At 37.0% G+C, this 16,966-nt stretch overlaps 3 protein-coding genes across 4 annotated transcripts; all 3 read left to right on the plus strand.

The window, feature by feature from the left end:
* Positions 1-190: 190 nt before the first annotated feature.
* LOC106434375 (plant UBX domain-containing protein 5) lies at positions 191-2,006 on the plus strand. Its single transcript, XM_022706849.2, has 4 exons — positions 191-782; positions 903-1,215; positions 1,294-1,389; positions 1,472-2,006. Exons 1-4 carry the CDS (start codon positions 259-261, stop codon positions 1,853-1,855), a joined length of 1,317 nt encoding a protein of 438 aa, XP_022562570.2. The 5' UTR covers positions 191-258; the 3' UTR covers positions 1,856-2,006.
* Positions 2,007-2,307: 301 nt separating this feature from the next.
* On the plus strand, positions 2,308-4,677 carry LOC106434374 (serine/threonine protein phosphatase 2A 59 kDa regulatory subunit B' gamma isoform). Of its 2 annotated transcripts, none has more exons than XM_013875218.3 (3): positions 2,308-2,631; positions 2,755-3,985; positions 4,059-4,677. In XM_013875218.3, exons 2-3 carry the CDS (start codon positions 2,891-2,893, stop codon positions 4,437-4,439), a joined length of 1,476 nt encoding a protein of 491 aa, XP_013730672.1. In that variant the 5' UTR covers positions 2,308-2,631; positions 2,755-2,890; the 3' UTR covers positions 4,440-4,677. The 2 variants fall into 2 exon arrangements, with proteins under 2 accessions (XP_013730672.1, XP_013730673.1); XM_013875219.3 differs by having other exon boundaries at positions 2,345-2,631; positions 2,791-3,985.
* Positions 4,678-6,178: 1,501 nt separating this feature from the next.
* Positions 6,179-8,062, plus strand: LOC106434363 (ribonuclease 3-like protein 3). Its single transcript, XM_048762855.1, has 3 exons — positions 6,179-6,803; positions 7,405-7,548; positions 7,660-8,062. The coding sequence occupies exons 1-3, from the start codon at positions 6,357-6,359 to the stop codon at positions 7,921-7,923; spliced, it is 855 nt and encodes a 284-aa protein (XP_048618812.1). The 5' UTR covers positions 6,179-6,356; the 3' UTR covers positions 7,924-8,062.
* Positions 8,063-16,966: the final 8,904 nt, after the last annotated feature.

Raw genomic sequence — 16,966 nt, forward strand, 5'->3', positions numbered from 1 at the left:
ATCAATATTAAAAACATTGACGGAAAAAAAAAAAGGTTGTTTTTCATCCGCAATGAATAATAGGCTTTAAAGCCTTTGGGCCATGTAAGATTGAAATCGTTACTAAAACAATTTAACGACGTCGTCCCCAGAGGCAAGAAAGGAAGCTTGACGGTTGAAGAAAGGAATATATTCCGATTTCGAAGAATATATATATATAAAAAAATAGACGAAACAAAAGAAAATCAAAAAAGAAAACCTAAACAAAATATCAAAACGATGGAAGAAAACAAGACGACGACGACGACGGAGATGAACGAGAATCTGATCACCTCCTTCCTCGAGATCACATCATCATCACGAGAAGAAGCTGCTTTCTTCCTCGAAAGCCACCGTTGGGATCTCGACGCCGCCGTCTCCACCTTCCTCGACACCGACGCCACAGCCGCCGCAGCCGCCGCCGCAGACGATCTCCCAGCCGGTCCAAACCCTAGTTTACCTCCTCCTTCGATCCCCGCCGCGTCTCCTCACTCTCCGGATTACTCTCCGTCTGAATCCTCTCCTTCTCGCTCGCGATCTCCCTCTCCTCCTTCCCGCGACGCTCCCTACCGTCTCCGATCGAAAGCCGCCGCCGCCTCCGCGAATCAAGGAGCTGGTGGTAATCCATCGGGAAGCCGTACTACTAGGAGCCGTCAACAAGCTGGGAACATCCGTACGTTCGCCGATCTGAACCGTTCCCCCGCTGACGGCGCGGATAGTGATTCCGACGAAGGCCAAGAGTACTATACTGGTGGACAGAGGAGGTAAAATTGTGTTTATATTGAATGATCATAAACTGAGTAATGTGGAATCATGGAGAATTGTGCTATTGATTGTTTGTGTTGGCTTCTCTTTAGCTAATGGATTGGGCCTTGTGTGTTTAGTGGGATGATGGTTCAAGATCCTACTAAGAAAGCAAAAGATGTTGATGCACTCTTTGAGCAAGCTAGGCTTTCAGCTGTGGACAGGCCTGTTGAGCCATCGAGATCAGCTTCTACAAGCTTCACTGGAGCTTCTAGGATGTTATCTGGTGAGCCTGTTCCCTCTGCTACTCCTCAGCAGCAGCAGCAGCAGCAGCAGCAGCAAGACCAGCCTCAGTTGGTTATGCACACCATCACTTTCTGGAGGAATGGTTTCACCGTTGATGATGGTCCTTTAAGGAGTTTTGAGGACCCCCAAAACGCTGCCTTTATGGAGGTATTGACCCAAATGTTTACAACACCATAGCACTCATATTGAAATAGGAATCTTATTATATATGTCATGTCTTTGCAGAGCATTGCGAGGTCAGAGTGTCCCCGTGAACTTGAACCAGTAGATAGGAATATCCGTGTTCATGTTGATCTCGTCAAGCGTGACGACAACTACATAGTAACTCTCATTCCCTGTTCTCACTATAATACTCTGTACTCAACTTGTCAAGGATTCTTATTCTGTATCTCTCGACACGCAGGAGCCACCAAAGCCGAAAAACTCATTCCAAGGTGTGGGAAGAACCCTAGGAGCCAGCGGATCCGGATCAGCTGCAGCAGAACCACAAGCTCCATCCGCGCAAATGAACACCGCGCCAGCACCATCAGTAGGGCTAGTTGTGGACCAAGCAGCACCAACAACCTCGATCCAGCTAAGGTTGGCAGACGGGACACGCCTTGTATCCAGGTTCAACAACCACCACACGGTGAGAGACGTGCGTGGGTTCATCGACGCTTCGAGACCTGGTGGCTCCAGAGAGTACCAGTTGCTAACCATGGGGTTCCCTCCTAAACGGTTGACAGAATTGGACCAAACCATCGAGCAAGCTGGTATAGCTAACTCGGTCGTCATCCAGAAGTTCTAGGCTTTATTCAGATTCAAAGACCCATTCAGTTTATGTCTTTCTTTGCTTGTTATCAATGACTCAACTATTTGGTCACCATTAGGATTTGGATAATTTGAGAGAATCATCAAAATCTCTTCTTTTTTAAAAAAAAATTCACTTTCTGTGCAAATCAATCTCTTAGGCTTCTACAGTTTATATTCCAAAGTTTGAATAATAAAAAATTCAATAGTTTTTTGACCAAAAAAAAAAAAAAAATTCAATAGTTCAATTTGAAATGGTGACTCAACTACCGTATCGGTTTAGGCTTATTTTATACAGTATGAAAAGAAAAGAATAAAGCAATTATGTGAGTTTGGGACTCGTGCATTGACGAATAGACCAGTTGCAGCATAAACTCCACCACACACATATACGCTTCCTGAAAATCAAGGTCAAAAAGGTAAATAGACACAACTGCTCATCTGTCGATTCTCATTTTTCTTGTTATCTTCAAAAAAACTTTATATTTTTGTAAATTAAAATTAGTTTTCTCTGTTAATCGAAATCCGAAGGAAGCCAACAGCAGGAAGGAGAGAGAGAGAGAGTGGAGGGAGATCTATTTCTGTTTCATTACAACCATAAATCTTCATGTAGTGTTTCTGTATCTTCCCAGATTAAATTCTGTTAGCTGCTGTACTTCGTTGCCGTGTCCCCTGCGTTCTCTTTCTCTTTCTCGATTCAGCTTGGAAGAGAAAAAATAGAGCTGCGGGTTTATCACAAGACCATTAGATCCTTCTCTACTCATCTCCCTAATTGTAAGTTTGCATCTTTTTTTCTTCTTTCTATGCATTTTTTTTCTATCTTAAATCTTCATTTCAAATTCGCTAGTTTCTGCTTCCTGACTTTTCAATTTTTTTTTATTCGTGTGGTGTATGCAGGACTGTTTAATGATTAGGATTTTTTTTTTCAATTAGAAACAGTAACATGAGGAGTTTAACTGGTTTATTTACACGACACAAGTGATTCTTGAGCAAAACAAGGAGAGGGACTTGTGTCCCTTTTTTTGGTAGAGATATGATCAAGCAGATATTTGGGAAACTACCCAAAAAAACTTCCAAATCATCATCCCATCCAAACGGAGAAGGCGTCGTCGCTGTTAATCCATATCACACCCCTCCTCCTACCTCAAACAGACCCAATGGCGTTTACGAACCTCTCCCTAGCTTCAGAGACGTCCCCGCCTCCGAGAAACCCACTCTCTTCATCAAGAAACTCACCATGTGCTGCGTCCTCTTCGACTTCACCGACCCTTCCAAGAACCTCAGAGAGAAAGAGACCAAAAGACAGACTCTAATCGACCTCGTGGACTACATCGCCACGGTTCCCACAAAGTTCACGGAAGCAGCGATGCAAGAGATCGCAAAACTCGCCACTATCAACCTCTTCAGAACCTTCCCCACCGCCGCTAACAACGAGAGCAAAGTCTTGGAAACGCTAGACGGTGGGGACGACGAGGAGCTCGCCTTGGAGCCCTCCTGGCCTCATCTCCAGCTCGTCTACGAGCTTCTCCTCAGATTCGTCGCCTCCTCGATGACTGACGCCAAGCTCGCGAAGAGATACGTGGACCACTCCTTCGTCTTGAAGCTCTTGGAGCTCTTCGACTCCGTGGACCAGAGAGAAAGAGAGTATCTAAAGACCATCCTCCACCGGATCTACGGTAAGTTCATGGTGCATCGGCCTTTCATCAGGAAGGCCATCAACAACATCTTCTACAGGTTTGTATTCGAGACCGAGAGGCATAACGGTGTTGCAGAGTTGCTTGAGATTCTTGGGAGTATAATCAACGGTTTCGCTTTGCCGTTGAAAGAGGAGCACAAGCTTTTCTTAGTCAGGGCGTTGATGCCGCTTCACAGGCCTAAGTGTGCTGCTGCGTATCATCAGCAGCTCTGTTATTGTATTGTTCAGTTTGTTGAGAAAGACTCCAAGCTTGCTGATACGGTCGTCAGAGGGCTGCTAAGGTATTGGCCTGTGACTAATAGTTCTAAGGAAGTTATGTTTCTTGGGGAGTTGGAAGAAGTCTTGGAAGGTACTCAAGCGGCTGAGTTTCAAAGATGTATGGTTCCTTTGTTCCGTCGAATCGCTAGATGCCTCAACAGCTCGCATTTTCAGGTGAGGTTTTGAGTTTGTAATTCAATGATACTTCAGTGACTTGTTAGATTCATTGTTGTTTATTTCTTGTTAGGTGGCTGAAAGAGCTTTGTTTCTGTGGAACAACGATCACATAAGGAACCTGATTACTCAAAACCATAAAGTGATAATGCCGATCGTGTTCCCGGCAATGGAAAGAAACATGTGTGGACATTGGAACCAGGCGGTGAAGAATCTGACTTTGAATGTGAGGAAAGTGTTGGCGGAGACAGACCAAGCTCTGTTTGATGAGTGCTTAGCCAAGTTTCAAGAAGATGAAGCGAGTAAAGCCGAGGTTGCAGCCAAACGAGAAGCAACCTGGAAGCTTTTGGAAGATTTGGCGGCTTCCAAATCCGTAAGCAGCGAGGCAGTGCTGGTCACAAGGTTCTCATCTTCGGTTACTATTACTACCTCAGGGAAAGCTTCTGGTAGTTGAACACTCTTTCTGCTTCTTTGTTTATCAACAATGCTTTCAAAAGATCAAGTAGAGTTGAATCGAAGGCTGCTGGATTCAGGGGTTGTTAAATTGTTTATTGGTTCTGATCTCTTTTAATATTGTCAGCTCTTAGAGGTGAAAGACCAATGTCTTGTAAGAAAAATATGGTTCTATAGATTATAGTTCTTTAGAGGAATGTTATTTGTATTGTATTGTGGAATGAAAGTGATCTTTAACTGTTTTGGTATAAACAGTAGCGATTTTATAAAATTTATTCGAAATTATTATTTTCTCGTTCTTAGCCAATGAGTGCGGTGTTCAATGACAATTGTCAAAGGAGAACACAACAAGCCAACTTAGTTTTACAAAGTCAAAGTCAACTTGTTTATTTGTTTCCATCTCAAAGTTGTAACCTGTTCGCATGACGTTTATTCAAAGATTCCTTGTTTGCTAAAAGGACTTCTAAATTAACCCAATTTGCAAATACTATATATTTCTTTTTCTTGGTATTATATTTTGCAAGGTTCAACATGTCTGTTTTTTTTTTTTTTGCTAAAATTTGGTGAAGGTTCAACATGTCCCAAATTTTATTTAAAAGATAATAAATCTAAACAAAGTTTTTAGATATGTCAAGTATATTCATTATCATGCCCTTTTTCAAAAAAAAAAGTATATTCATTATCTTTTACCAAATCAAACTTATCAATATTTTTGTAGCTACTTAAATAAGTTTACTTTAAGATGATACAATTTCATTATTTTATTCTTTTCACTGTACTCTTTATGAAAAAAAATATAAAAGTATTTTTTTTATTTTTGTTTCGTGAACATCAGATAATATTTATTTTAAATAAAGCAAATTTATGACATTGTCACGTTATTCTTTTTTAGTTCTTAGAAGTCGTAAATAACTTAAAATAATTATTGAGAATCTACTACTATTTATAATAGATATATCATGAAATTTAATAACTACTAGATCTTGATCCGCACAACCGCGTGGATTTTTGTTTTCATTTATTTTTATATAAATATTTTGTTTTCAATTCTAAATTGGTATATATTATAATATATATGTGTCTATCAATTTTTAAAACATAAAAAAATTACTGTATATTTTTTTCATTGAATAGATTGTTTCAAACTTTCACATGTATTTGTATCTTCTTCTATATATATATTTTCGGATTATTATTTCATTATTAAAATCGTAACTATATATATAAAGATTAGTAAAATATTGTTTTGTTGTCATATTCAAAGATATTGTAACATTTCACAAATTTAGAAAGTTTTTTAAAAGTTAAACTTTTCGTTTCATAGATTTATATTATCGAGTAAATAATTAAACATTTAGTTTTTGTTTAATTTTTAAAATAAATTATATAGTTTAAAATTTGTTTTCATTGGTTTAAGGTAGTAAAGATTAATCATTGTTAGATAATATGATTTTTGTTATTTAAAAAAAATATTTATAATTTTAAAAGTTAACATTGACAAACATTTGAATATTTAGCATATAGAGGTATAATATTAAAACATTAAATTATATCTATTTAATTTATACTATCTATAAATCTAATGGATCATCTATTGTTTAAATCCAATTATTGATAGCCCAATAAAAATTTCTGGTAAGCCCAAAATTTAAATGATAAGATTATATATTAAATGTAACATGACGAATAAGTCCATTTTTTTTTAAAATGACACATGAATCAAGGTTGTGACTCTGTTTTAATATATAAGATTTCCGTTTTTCCTGGCTGATTGAATAATGAACAACTATATAAACAATATTGGAAAAAAATATAACAAATATATAAAAGGGGTCAAAGAGACTTATTACCCACGAAGAACAAGAACGAAAACAAACACCAATATCAGAAAGAGACCGATCTTCTCCCTCTTGTCCCTATGGAAACGCAACTCTCAAACGCAGACGCTGATTCCCTCCAGCGACTCCTAAATTTGAGCCTCGGAGCTAAAGACTACACCGCCAAAATCATCAACGGATCACGATCCGCAAACTCCACCAATCCACAGTACCAGACTTTGGACATCGAGTTCGTGGAGAAGATCTTGAACTACAAGTTCAAAGACAAGAGTTTGCTGCTGCAAGCGTTCACAGACGCTACGTTTGATGAAAACTGCGTTTCGTATGAACGCCTAGAGTTCTTAGGAGACACCGTCTTAAATATGGTTATAACCAAATATTTATATAATCGCTACGGAGATTGTTCCCCAGGTTTGTTGACCAATCTCCGAGCAGTCAACGTTGACACAGAGAAACTGGCCAGAGTCGCTGTAAAACACAACCTCCATCGCTGCCTCCGTCATAAGAAACCCTTGCTTGAGGACCAAGTAAGTTTCTTTCTTAAAACCCTAGTCATCGTTAGTTTTTCCTATTTGCTCTTTAAATTTCATTTATTACCTTCTGATCTTGCTAAACTACTATTGGTTGATTGAATGATTAGGGATAAATAGTCTTCCATGGCGTCCATGTACTTGTCAATTTATCATTAATGAATTGTTTTCAAAATACTTTCACAAAGAATGTCATGTTGACACTTTTTATACTTATTAATGCAATTTATACTTATTACTGTAATTACCAATTTTGATTAATTACACCTATATAACCAATAATATTTTAAATAAATAACACTTTTTATAATCAGTTGACTTCTAGTCTGAAATCATGGATAACACAACCTATCATTCAATTTCATCTATAACCTGTGATTCTTTTTAACATCTGCATATCATTTATATTGACCAGAATGTTGTTCATGGAGAATTAGTATATTGCATCTAGAAACATAAAAGTGAAAGCGAACATCATAATTAGATAGGAATTGTTCTTTGGCAAAACTATCTGGTTCCTTATTCTAGATTCTAGGAATCCATTTGAATTTCCAAACTGCATATGAAGGGAGATCATGTGAAAGACTAATACATGCAGATTTTGGAATTTACAAAAGCAATGGAAACATATCCATTACACTCGCGTGGTCTATTGAAAGTCCCTAAATCTCTAGCAGACATAGTAGAGTCTACCATTGGAGCTCTATATACTGACTGTGACTCCTTTGAGACCGTGTGGAAGGTAATTTTGTATACGCATGATATCTTTCATAAGTATTCTTTAATTAGATTAATTAATTAATACGATCTACTAATCGATGAATTTGTGTTTGATATTATTAACATACATAAGGTGGTAATGCCATTGTTGGAGCCGATAATATCTTTAGATAAACTGGAGAACCATCCAATGACAGAACTTCATGAGATGTGTCAGAAGAAGAATTTGAAATTGAGGTTCGACGACAGTACTTGGGAAGTTGATAAAAGGGTTCTTGTCTTTATTGAGGATAAATTGGTTGGACGTGGACATCATCTTGCCAAGAAAGACAGTGCTAAAAATTGCGCTGCAAAAGATGCTCTCGACAATTTTTCCTATTTATTTACAAAGATTTAATATAATTTGTATGAAAAACTCTTTTTATCTTGAAAAGATTGTATTGTTTCTTTGTATTTGAATCAACATGAACAAAAATAACAACACTTTGGGCTACAAGCCCACCATGTTAAAATTTATCTAAAAATTATTAAAGGTGGCAATTGTTTGTTTATGTGTTGGTTCATGGCCAATTAGTTAATTTTTTTAAATAACACATGTTCAATTTCCTGAAGTGAATTTATAAACATGTAAGTGATAGGACTACCCAAAACTGTTTCTCTAACTATTTCTGAAGCCCTATATTCCCCCGAGTGCATTTGCCACATATTACCCATATGCTAGCATACATTGAAATGAGTCTCGAAGAGTGACAACAAAGGAGAAACATAAAACTCCCTTAGAAAGGCCCATAAGTATTGTTACGATATATACATTATAACCTCTTTAAATTAATACTCTATAAACTATGTTAAGATCCACGCCTTACGCGGGATCAACATTATATATATAAATTATTTTATGTATTAAATATTTTTACATATTATGAAATAATATATATATATTAAATAATTAAAAGTTAGTAACTATTAAATATATAATTAAATTAGTGCAAACATATAAATCAATTTTATTAATCCAAAAAATATTCTCTTTTATATTTGATAGGATATGTTATTAAATTTAAATGATACTAACATAGATAATATATTTTAGTATATTTTCAATACTAATGTCTATTAAATTATGATTTCTACTCATATAGTTTTTTTGATCATTTATATCTCTTATAGAAAAAAATTTAAATTACTGATAACAAAATTTTCATTGTGGGATTAATAGTTTTAGTAATTTATAATTAAAAAAAAAATTTGTCAATGATCCTTCAAAACTTTTATCAAAAAAATTGTTCAAAGTAAATTTTGAAACTAAAATATTTTATTTTATATGGTTTATAGTTTAATTTAAAACGATATATATATTAATCTTAATAATTAATTAAATTAGACTTTTTACTTATATTATTTTTGTAATCATTTGTATTTTGTCATAACAAAAATTTTAAACCATGGATAATAAAATTTGAATGCGAAACTTTTAACAGTTTTAGTAATTTATAGCCGTTTGTAAAAATTCAAAATATAACATATACATAAAAATCTAAACTTTTATTATATGGTTATTGTGGTTGTTTAATTTATTTAATAGTTTAAAATTAAACAAATATGATAGAAGATACACTATTTTTTATCAAATCTTTATTATTCAAAATCATTAATTGTCATATATACTTTAGCCACATTAGGCAATTACGTAAATTTTATTTAAGGAAATAATAAAGTACATTAATGATGAATTTATTGTTAGTTTAATAAAAAACTTATTATATAATTAGATGGACCAACATATTTCTCTAATCATTTTAGTGATGACATGTGGCTACAAAAAGAAGTTGTAATGCTTCTCAAATAATATATAGGGGATTAATATACACTAAAAATCTCTATAAAATAATATAATTTTATAGTCTCAAATTGAGTTTTTGGTTCAATTAATATATCGATAAATTAATATGTCTATAAATTAATAAAAAAAATTATAGTTTTGGTGTAGTCCCAACATTATTAATTTATAAAGGTTTCACTGTATATAACTTTGCCGATTAAAATCTATACTTGATATGGTTTGTATCTAGGACCGGGACTGTATGGTATATATTGGATGTTGGCTGTTGCGGTGAAGAAATTTGATGGAATCAAGTAATGCGTGCTATCTGCTTATTCTCCAATCCTCATTTGCAACATTTACTCAAAACTCCCTTCGGATGTTTCAGATAACTGAGGAGAAACAGAGGTTAAGGACATGGACAAAGTACCATAGTGCCTGTAGCTTTTGTATCTAACGGGAGCAGCATTGTGCTCAAACTCAACAGTCAAGAGACCCTCTAACCGAGTGGGCTGTGGAGCCATGTGACACCTACTATGATTATATGGCATTGCCATATGTCGACCATAAGATTAGTAGGAACATAGTCGCCATGCATAGTTTTTCTTCATGATATCACTACAAGAAAACATCAAGGATTCTGAGGGAAAAAATCATCGGAATTTCGTCGGAATATCGTTATTCCGACGAAATTCCGACGAAACACGTCGTCGGAAATAATTCCTCGGAATTTCTTTTTTCCTCGGAAATCCCTCGGAATTTTCCGACGGAATTCCGAGGAAATAAATTTCCGAGGAAATTCCGAGGATCCCTTGTTTGTCGGAAAAGTCCTCGGAATATACCGAGGGAGAACTTCGTCGGGATAATTCCTCGGAAGTTCATCGATCGATGCGTGTTTGGACATATATACATCGATCGATAGGAGTATACCGACGGACTTTTTCCTCGGTTTATTCCGAGGAACTGTTCCCTCGGTATATTCTGAGGGATCCGTTCCTCGGAATTTTCCGAGGGAGCTGTCCCTCGGAAAATTCCGAGGGAAATGTCCCTCGCTATATTTTTTTAAAAAAACGGATCGATCGATGCGTTTTTGTTCGAAAACGCATCGATCGATCTAGTGAAAAATATAATTAATTTCCTCGGAATGTAATAAATATTAATTTTTTTGAAAAAATAAAATTTCTGAAATTTAAATTCGAAAATATGAAATTAAAAGTAAAATTGAAATCATATTAATTAATATTCAAAGTTTCACAAATAAAAATAAAACATTCCGAGATTGGGGGAAAAAAAAACTACGGGTCTGGCACGTCTGGGAACACCTCGTTCGGGTACATCCTCTGCATCATCTCCATCATTTGCTGGTTCAGCCTCCTCTGTGCCTCATAGCCCGCCTGTTGAGCCGCCATCTGGGTCTCCAACAAAGATATACGATCATCTTTGTCCTTCAACTGAGCCGTAAGTACTTCTGGATCAACAAAGGGCGGTGGTGCAGAAGAAGGAGGAACCGACCGGGTGCGACGACCCAAACCGACCAAACGTCCCTTCTTCTTTGGAACCGACTGAATAGAAAAAAACCAAATTTAGAAATTTAAACCAAGAAATAAATGAATTGAACTTTAAAAAAAAGAACTTACGGATTCAACGATTTCGTTGATTCGAAACCGGGACAAGTTGGTCGAAGCCGTCGAAGCGTCATCCTCGGTTTGAAGCTGAGACACTTTGTCTACCACCTGAGTTTGGACCAGGTCGACCACGTCCCTCACAAGACCGTCATCAATCTGACCGGTCTTCTTGTTGGTATACGCCCTCCTCATTAGGGCGAGATCATCAACCGGCTCGCCATCATTTTCTTCCGCCTTGAAAAAAAACATAAAATTAAAGAAACATTAGAAATTAGAAGAAATGCACAATAAATTTAAATTCTGAAACTCAAATAATTGAAGAAAAAGCGGTTGAACTTACCATGCGATCTCCGAGAGTGACAATAGATTGAGCACCCAAGTTATGCTTGTAGATGCCCTTCCCTTTACGGTCGCTCCTGCGGTTGGTGGAGTTGGTGGAAGAAGTTTCTTTCGTCTCCTCCTTATCCTAATGCGCACACAACTCCTTCCAGACCGTGTCGTTCATCGACTTTGGGACCTTTTAATTAAAAAAAAAGAAAAAGTTTAATAAATTAAAAAATAGTTTAATAAATTAAAAAATTGTTTAATAAATTAAATCGAACCTTATTGATTTCCCATTTCTTTTTCCACTCGTGGATCTGCTTCCCATAGTTGTCCATTACTTTATGGACGAAGTGGTGATAGATAAAGAGCGTCTCATCGGAATTCCAGTTGAACTCTTGCTGAAAAAAAAACACAATTAGTAGAAAATTTATATTAAAGATTAAAAATATAAGTAAAAAATTAGAATACTTACCGCAAACTGACGAAACCACAGAACCTGCTTGTCGGTTGGGAAGTGAGTGAAAGTCGGATGTCCACTGTCGAGGGCCGAGTACATCATACGGTTGATCCATGCGCTGATCTCGTTCCCGGATCGGTTGAACCTTATTAAAAGAACAAACGGTTAATAATGAATCCAAATTTAAAGAAAAAAAAATGTTTAATTACCATGTTTGACCCCGTCCATGTGGATACGGAGTGAGATACGGAAGATGGTCACGACCGGGCTGTTGAACCAACTCCGCAACCCTCATCACTCCCGGAGGACCCGGAGGAACAGGAGCGGATGCAGCAGCGGGAGCGAGAGGAGCATGAGCGGGTGCAGCAGAGGGAGATGTATGGTTGGAGCTGTGGGGCGAAGGGGAATCCTGAAAATGGCTGGAATCCCGAGACTGGCTCCCCGTACCACCACGACCACGACACTGTCGAGGCCGGGTCTGATCATCATGAGACCTGTAAATTAAAAAAATATATTTAATAAATACAGAAATATATAAATTAATTTTTTTATTAAAAAAAAATCCCAAATAATTTAATCACAGAAAAAGATTTATATATATTAAATTTTTTTTAATAAATATATAAAAATAGTTCTAATAAACAAAAATAGTTTTAATAAATAAAAATTGTTTAATAATTACAAAAAAATAGTTTTAATAATATATATATATGAAAAATATTTTTAAATCCCAAATAATAGTATTTAATCACAAAAAAGTTTTATAGATATTTAAAATGTTTTGTAAACTCCAAAAAATCGAATTTATATAGAATTTTTTTTTTTGTAAAATCCAAAAAATCGAATTTATATAGAAAAATCGTTTTGTAAAATACAAAAATCGATTTTATATACAAAAATCGATTTTATAAATACAAAAAATAAAAAAATTATAAAAAAATTCTAAATCAATTCAACAAAACAAATTATTCAACCAAATCACAATTCTAAACCTATTATACAACCAAATCACAATCCTAACCAATCACCCTAACAAAAATCTATCTAAACTACACAAAACCCTAACAAATAGAACCTAAGAGAGTGGGATAGGGTCCTTACATGATTTGTGTAAGAGAAGAGGGAGATCGCCGGAGATATCGTCGGATTTCAGGGGGAAATCACCGGAGAGAAAGAGAGGAGTCGCGCAGAGGAAGAAGAGAGAAATGGGGAAGAAGAAGGGGCTCGTGGTTATAAAACCTAGGGTCCGACGGACATTATCCGTCGGAATTCTAATTTCAATTTTCGCGAAATATTTGCCCGGTAAAATGAAAATATTCCGAGGAAATTCCGACAGATAGTAAAATATCCGTCGGAATTTCCTCGGAATATTCCGAGGAAATACCGAGGAACTAGTGTTTGGGGTTTCAAAACATCAATTTTTTTTGCCGTATTTCATTTCTTATACAATTGTAATGCATACCATTGAGGATTCTTTGTATACATGAGCATAAACCATGAAATAACAAATTTCAAAACTAATTGAAAGTATTCCCTTTACCGTTCATTAAAAGGTATAAGTGTTTCTCTTATGTTGCGAGATTTCGTTCATACAATCGGAAAAGTGTTAATTATACGGTAAGGAACAAATTTTTGACTTCATAATGAACGTAAGACACTTAATAAGGGTTATATAGGTGTTATTCAAACGGCAAAACGTTGTTTTCGGTTTAAAAACCCTATTTCCTCGGAATTTCCTCGGATTATTCCGAGGGAACTCCGAGGAAACCCTCTTCTTCCTTGGAATTTCCTCGGAATATTCCGAGGAAATTCCGACGAACTAGTGTTTGGGGTTTCAAAACGTATTTTAAAAAAAAAAAACGCATCGATCGATGCGTTTTTGAACAAAAACAAATCGATCGATTACTAAGATGGACCGGGCCGTAAGATTGTGATCGATCGATGAGAGTATCCCATCGATCGATCGAGAATCTGAATTGTTCCTCGGAATGCCCTCGGAAAATCTTGTATGTTTTTTTAAAAACGCATCGATCGATGCGTTTTTGAACAAAAACAAATCGATCGATTACTAAGATGGCCCGGGCCGTAAGATTGTGATCGATCGATGAGAGTATCCCATTGATCGATCGACAATCTGAATTGTTCCTCGGAATTTCCTCGGAAAATCTTGTATGTTTTTTTAAAAACGCATCGATCGATGCGTTATAGAACAAAAACGCATCGATCGATTACCAAGATGGCCCGGGCCGTAAGAATGTGATCGATCGATGCGTTATAGAACAAAAACGCATCGATCGATGCGTGTTCGGAAAACAGAATTATAAGGCTGCACAAGCCACTCCAGATGATTCACAACCCCATCAGCTACTCCCATCAGACTCCAGCCAGTACAAGTTGCAAGAGCTTCCACCGAACGCCACTTTGCGCCAGCAACAACATTGGAGAGATCAGAGCATAAAGACAAACAACGACATGCTACACAAGATCTGGGCTGCCATTTCACGTATCAGGCCGTGTCGTTGCCAAAAGGATGATGTAGTTCATCGGGACAACTCTCCATCCAGCTCTGGTTCGGGTTCGAGTGGTACACACAGGGTAAGAAAGAGGTCCAAGAGACCCAACGATGCAGGAACATCTGGAGCAGGAGACGAGGAGTAGGAGCTATCACCGGCTATTTTATTTTCTTTTCTATTCTAACGTTTTATGGTCTTATTTTCTGTTAATTTTGAACTGAGTTTTTTTTTAGGTTTCTTAATTATGAGTTCGTATTTCTTTTACATGGTTTCTTCGTTTTATTTGGTTGTGTTTTGAGTAGCTTTTAATTCGTATTCAGCTTTGCCTTGCTAGATAAACCAAATAACTATTATCCGAAGAAAGAGGTTATATCAAGTGTTCCTCGGAATTTCCTCGGTATTTCTTAAAAAAAATAATAATAATAAGTTCAATGGTAGTCTGTTTCCGAGTCATCATCACCAGATGAATCTGAATCTGAATCTTGGTGAAACTCTCCAATCACTGGTTCATCCTCTACGTGAACGACGGCTTCCTCTCCAAAGTCGGTTAAATCGACTACAAGGCCAACTCCAGCTAAATCTTCTGCTGCACTACAGTTGCCGGATGTGCTTGGTTGTAGTGGGTCTTCCAGCTCAGAACTTCCCTGAACTCGGCCTCTCGGGTTGAGTCTTGTAACAGTAACCCATGGATCATCTCTGTTCCTTACCCGGGGGTACTTGATATAACAAACCTGTAACATTTAGGAAAATTATAAATTAATACACATGATGATGAATCATTCTGAATAATTAACATTTAACACTACAAGAAAACACACCGAATTCCGACGGAGGTTCCGACGGACACCAAGGTCGTCGGACATTTGCGACGGAATACTGACAAATTTCCGACCAAATCCAAAAAAATGAAGTCGTCGGAATTCCGTCGGCCATTTCCGACGGAATTCCGACGACATACGGTTCGTCGGAATTTTCCGACGACTTTTCGACGACATTCCGATAAAAAATGTAACCGTTGTAGTCGTCGGAAGTTCGTCGGTATATTCCGACGGAATTCCGACGATATTCCGATTAACAGCAAAGTCGTCGGAATTCCATCGGTATTTTCCGACGGAATTCCGACGAACCATGTGACCGTTGCCGACAAATACATATGACCGTTGTATAGCCGTTTGGGATTGGACAATTCCGACGGAATTCCGACGGACTTCTTTATATCCGTCGGAATTTCGTCGGAAAGTCGTCGGAGGTCCGTAAGCAATTTCCTATAAATACAACCCCTCCTCATTCAACTCATTCACACTTCATTCTCTCTTCATTCTCTTTAGTCATAACAATTCCGTGAAAATCATGTCTTCAGAAGTTTATTATCGTTCGTGGATGGATAAACCTCATTTGGATCCGAACACCAATTTGCTTACGGAAGAATACGTTCAAGGGATTGGAGAATTCATGAGGCTTGTTCAACAGCAACCGGATGCAAAAAGTGGTATGTTAAGATGTCCCTGCTCTTCTTGCAATAATAATAAGGTTATAAAAGAATTTGATGTTTGGACTCATTTGTATATGAAAGGGTTTTCACGTAATTATAAAGTTTGGTACCTTCATGGGGAAACTGGTTATGAATATGGTAGTACTAGCGAACCTCAGCCTGTTAGTGAACCTCAGCCTGATATTAGGTTAGAAGAATCTAGAACGGATATAGATTATGGTGTAGGTACTGAGCAGATGGTACATGATCATTATAGAGGGGAAGAACCAAACCCCGAGTCTAGGAGATTTTTTGACATGTTGGATGCAGGAAAACAACCTTTGTATCAAAATTGTAGAGATGGTCATTCAGTCTTATCATCTGCAACTAGATTAATGGGTATTAAGACAGACTATAATTTGGCTGAAGAATGTATGGATGCGATTACTGATTTTGTCAAAGGTATTCTACCTGAGGATAACCTTGCACCGGGTTCATACTACGAGGTTCAGAAACTTGTTGCAGGTCTTCAACTACCGTATGAAGTGATAGATGTATGTATTGACAACTGCATGATCTACTGGAGAGCGGATGAGACACGGAATGTATGCAAATTTTGTGGGAAACCTCGTTATCAGGAGACGAGGGGAAGAGTTCCGATCCCATTCAAAAGAATGTGGTATTTGCCTTTGACGGAAAGATTGAAGAGGTTGTATCAGTGTGAGCGCACAGCAAAAGCAATGAGATGGCATGCAGAGCATTCCACAAATGGTGAGATTAGACATCCTTCAGATGCAAAGGCTTGGAAACATTTCCAGTCAACATATCCAGAATTTGCGGAAGAGAGAAGAAATGTTTATCTTGGATTATCTACTGATGGTTTCAGCCCATTTGGAAAGCATGGAAGGCAGTATTCTCTATGGCCAGTTATTGTGACACCGTACAACTTACGGCCGAGCTTGTGCATGCGACGAGAGTTTTTGTTTCTCTCAATTCTAGTCCCCGGGCCAGATCATCCTAAAAGATCACTAGATGTGTTTCTTCAACCACTAATATATGAGTTGCAACAACTATGGGCGCATGGTTTTGAGACATACGATGTTTCGCGCAAAGAAAACTTTCAGATGCGGGCAGTACTTATGTGGACAATAAGTGACTTTCCAGCATATGGTATGTTATCTGGATGGACAACACATGGGAAGCTATCATGTCCATATTGTCAAGATGA

Source organism: Brassica napus, chromosome C7, assembly GCF_020379485.1.
Source record: "Brassica napus cultivar Da-Ae chromosome C7, Da-Ae, whole genome shotgun sequence".
Lineage (NCBI taxonomy): Eukaryota > Viridiplantae > Streptophyta > Magnoliopsida > Brassicales > Brassicaceae > Brassica > Brassica napus.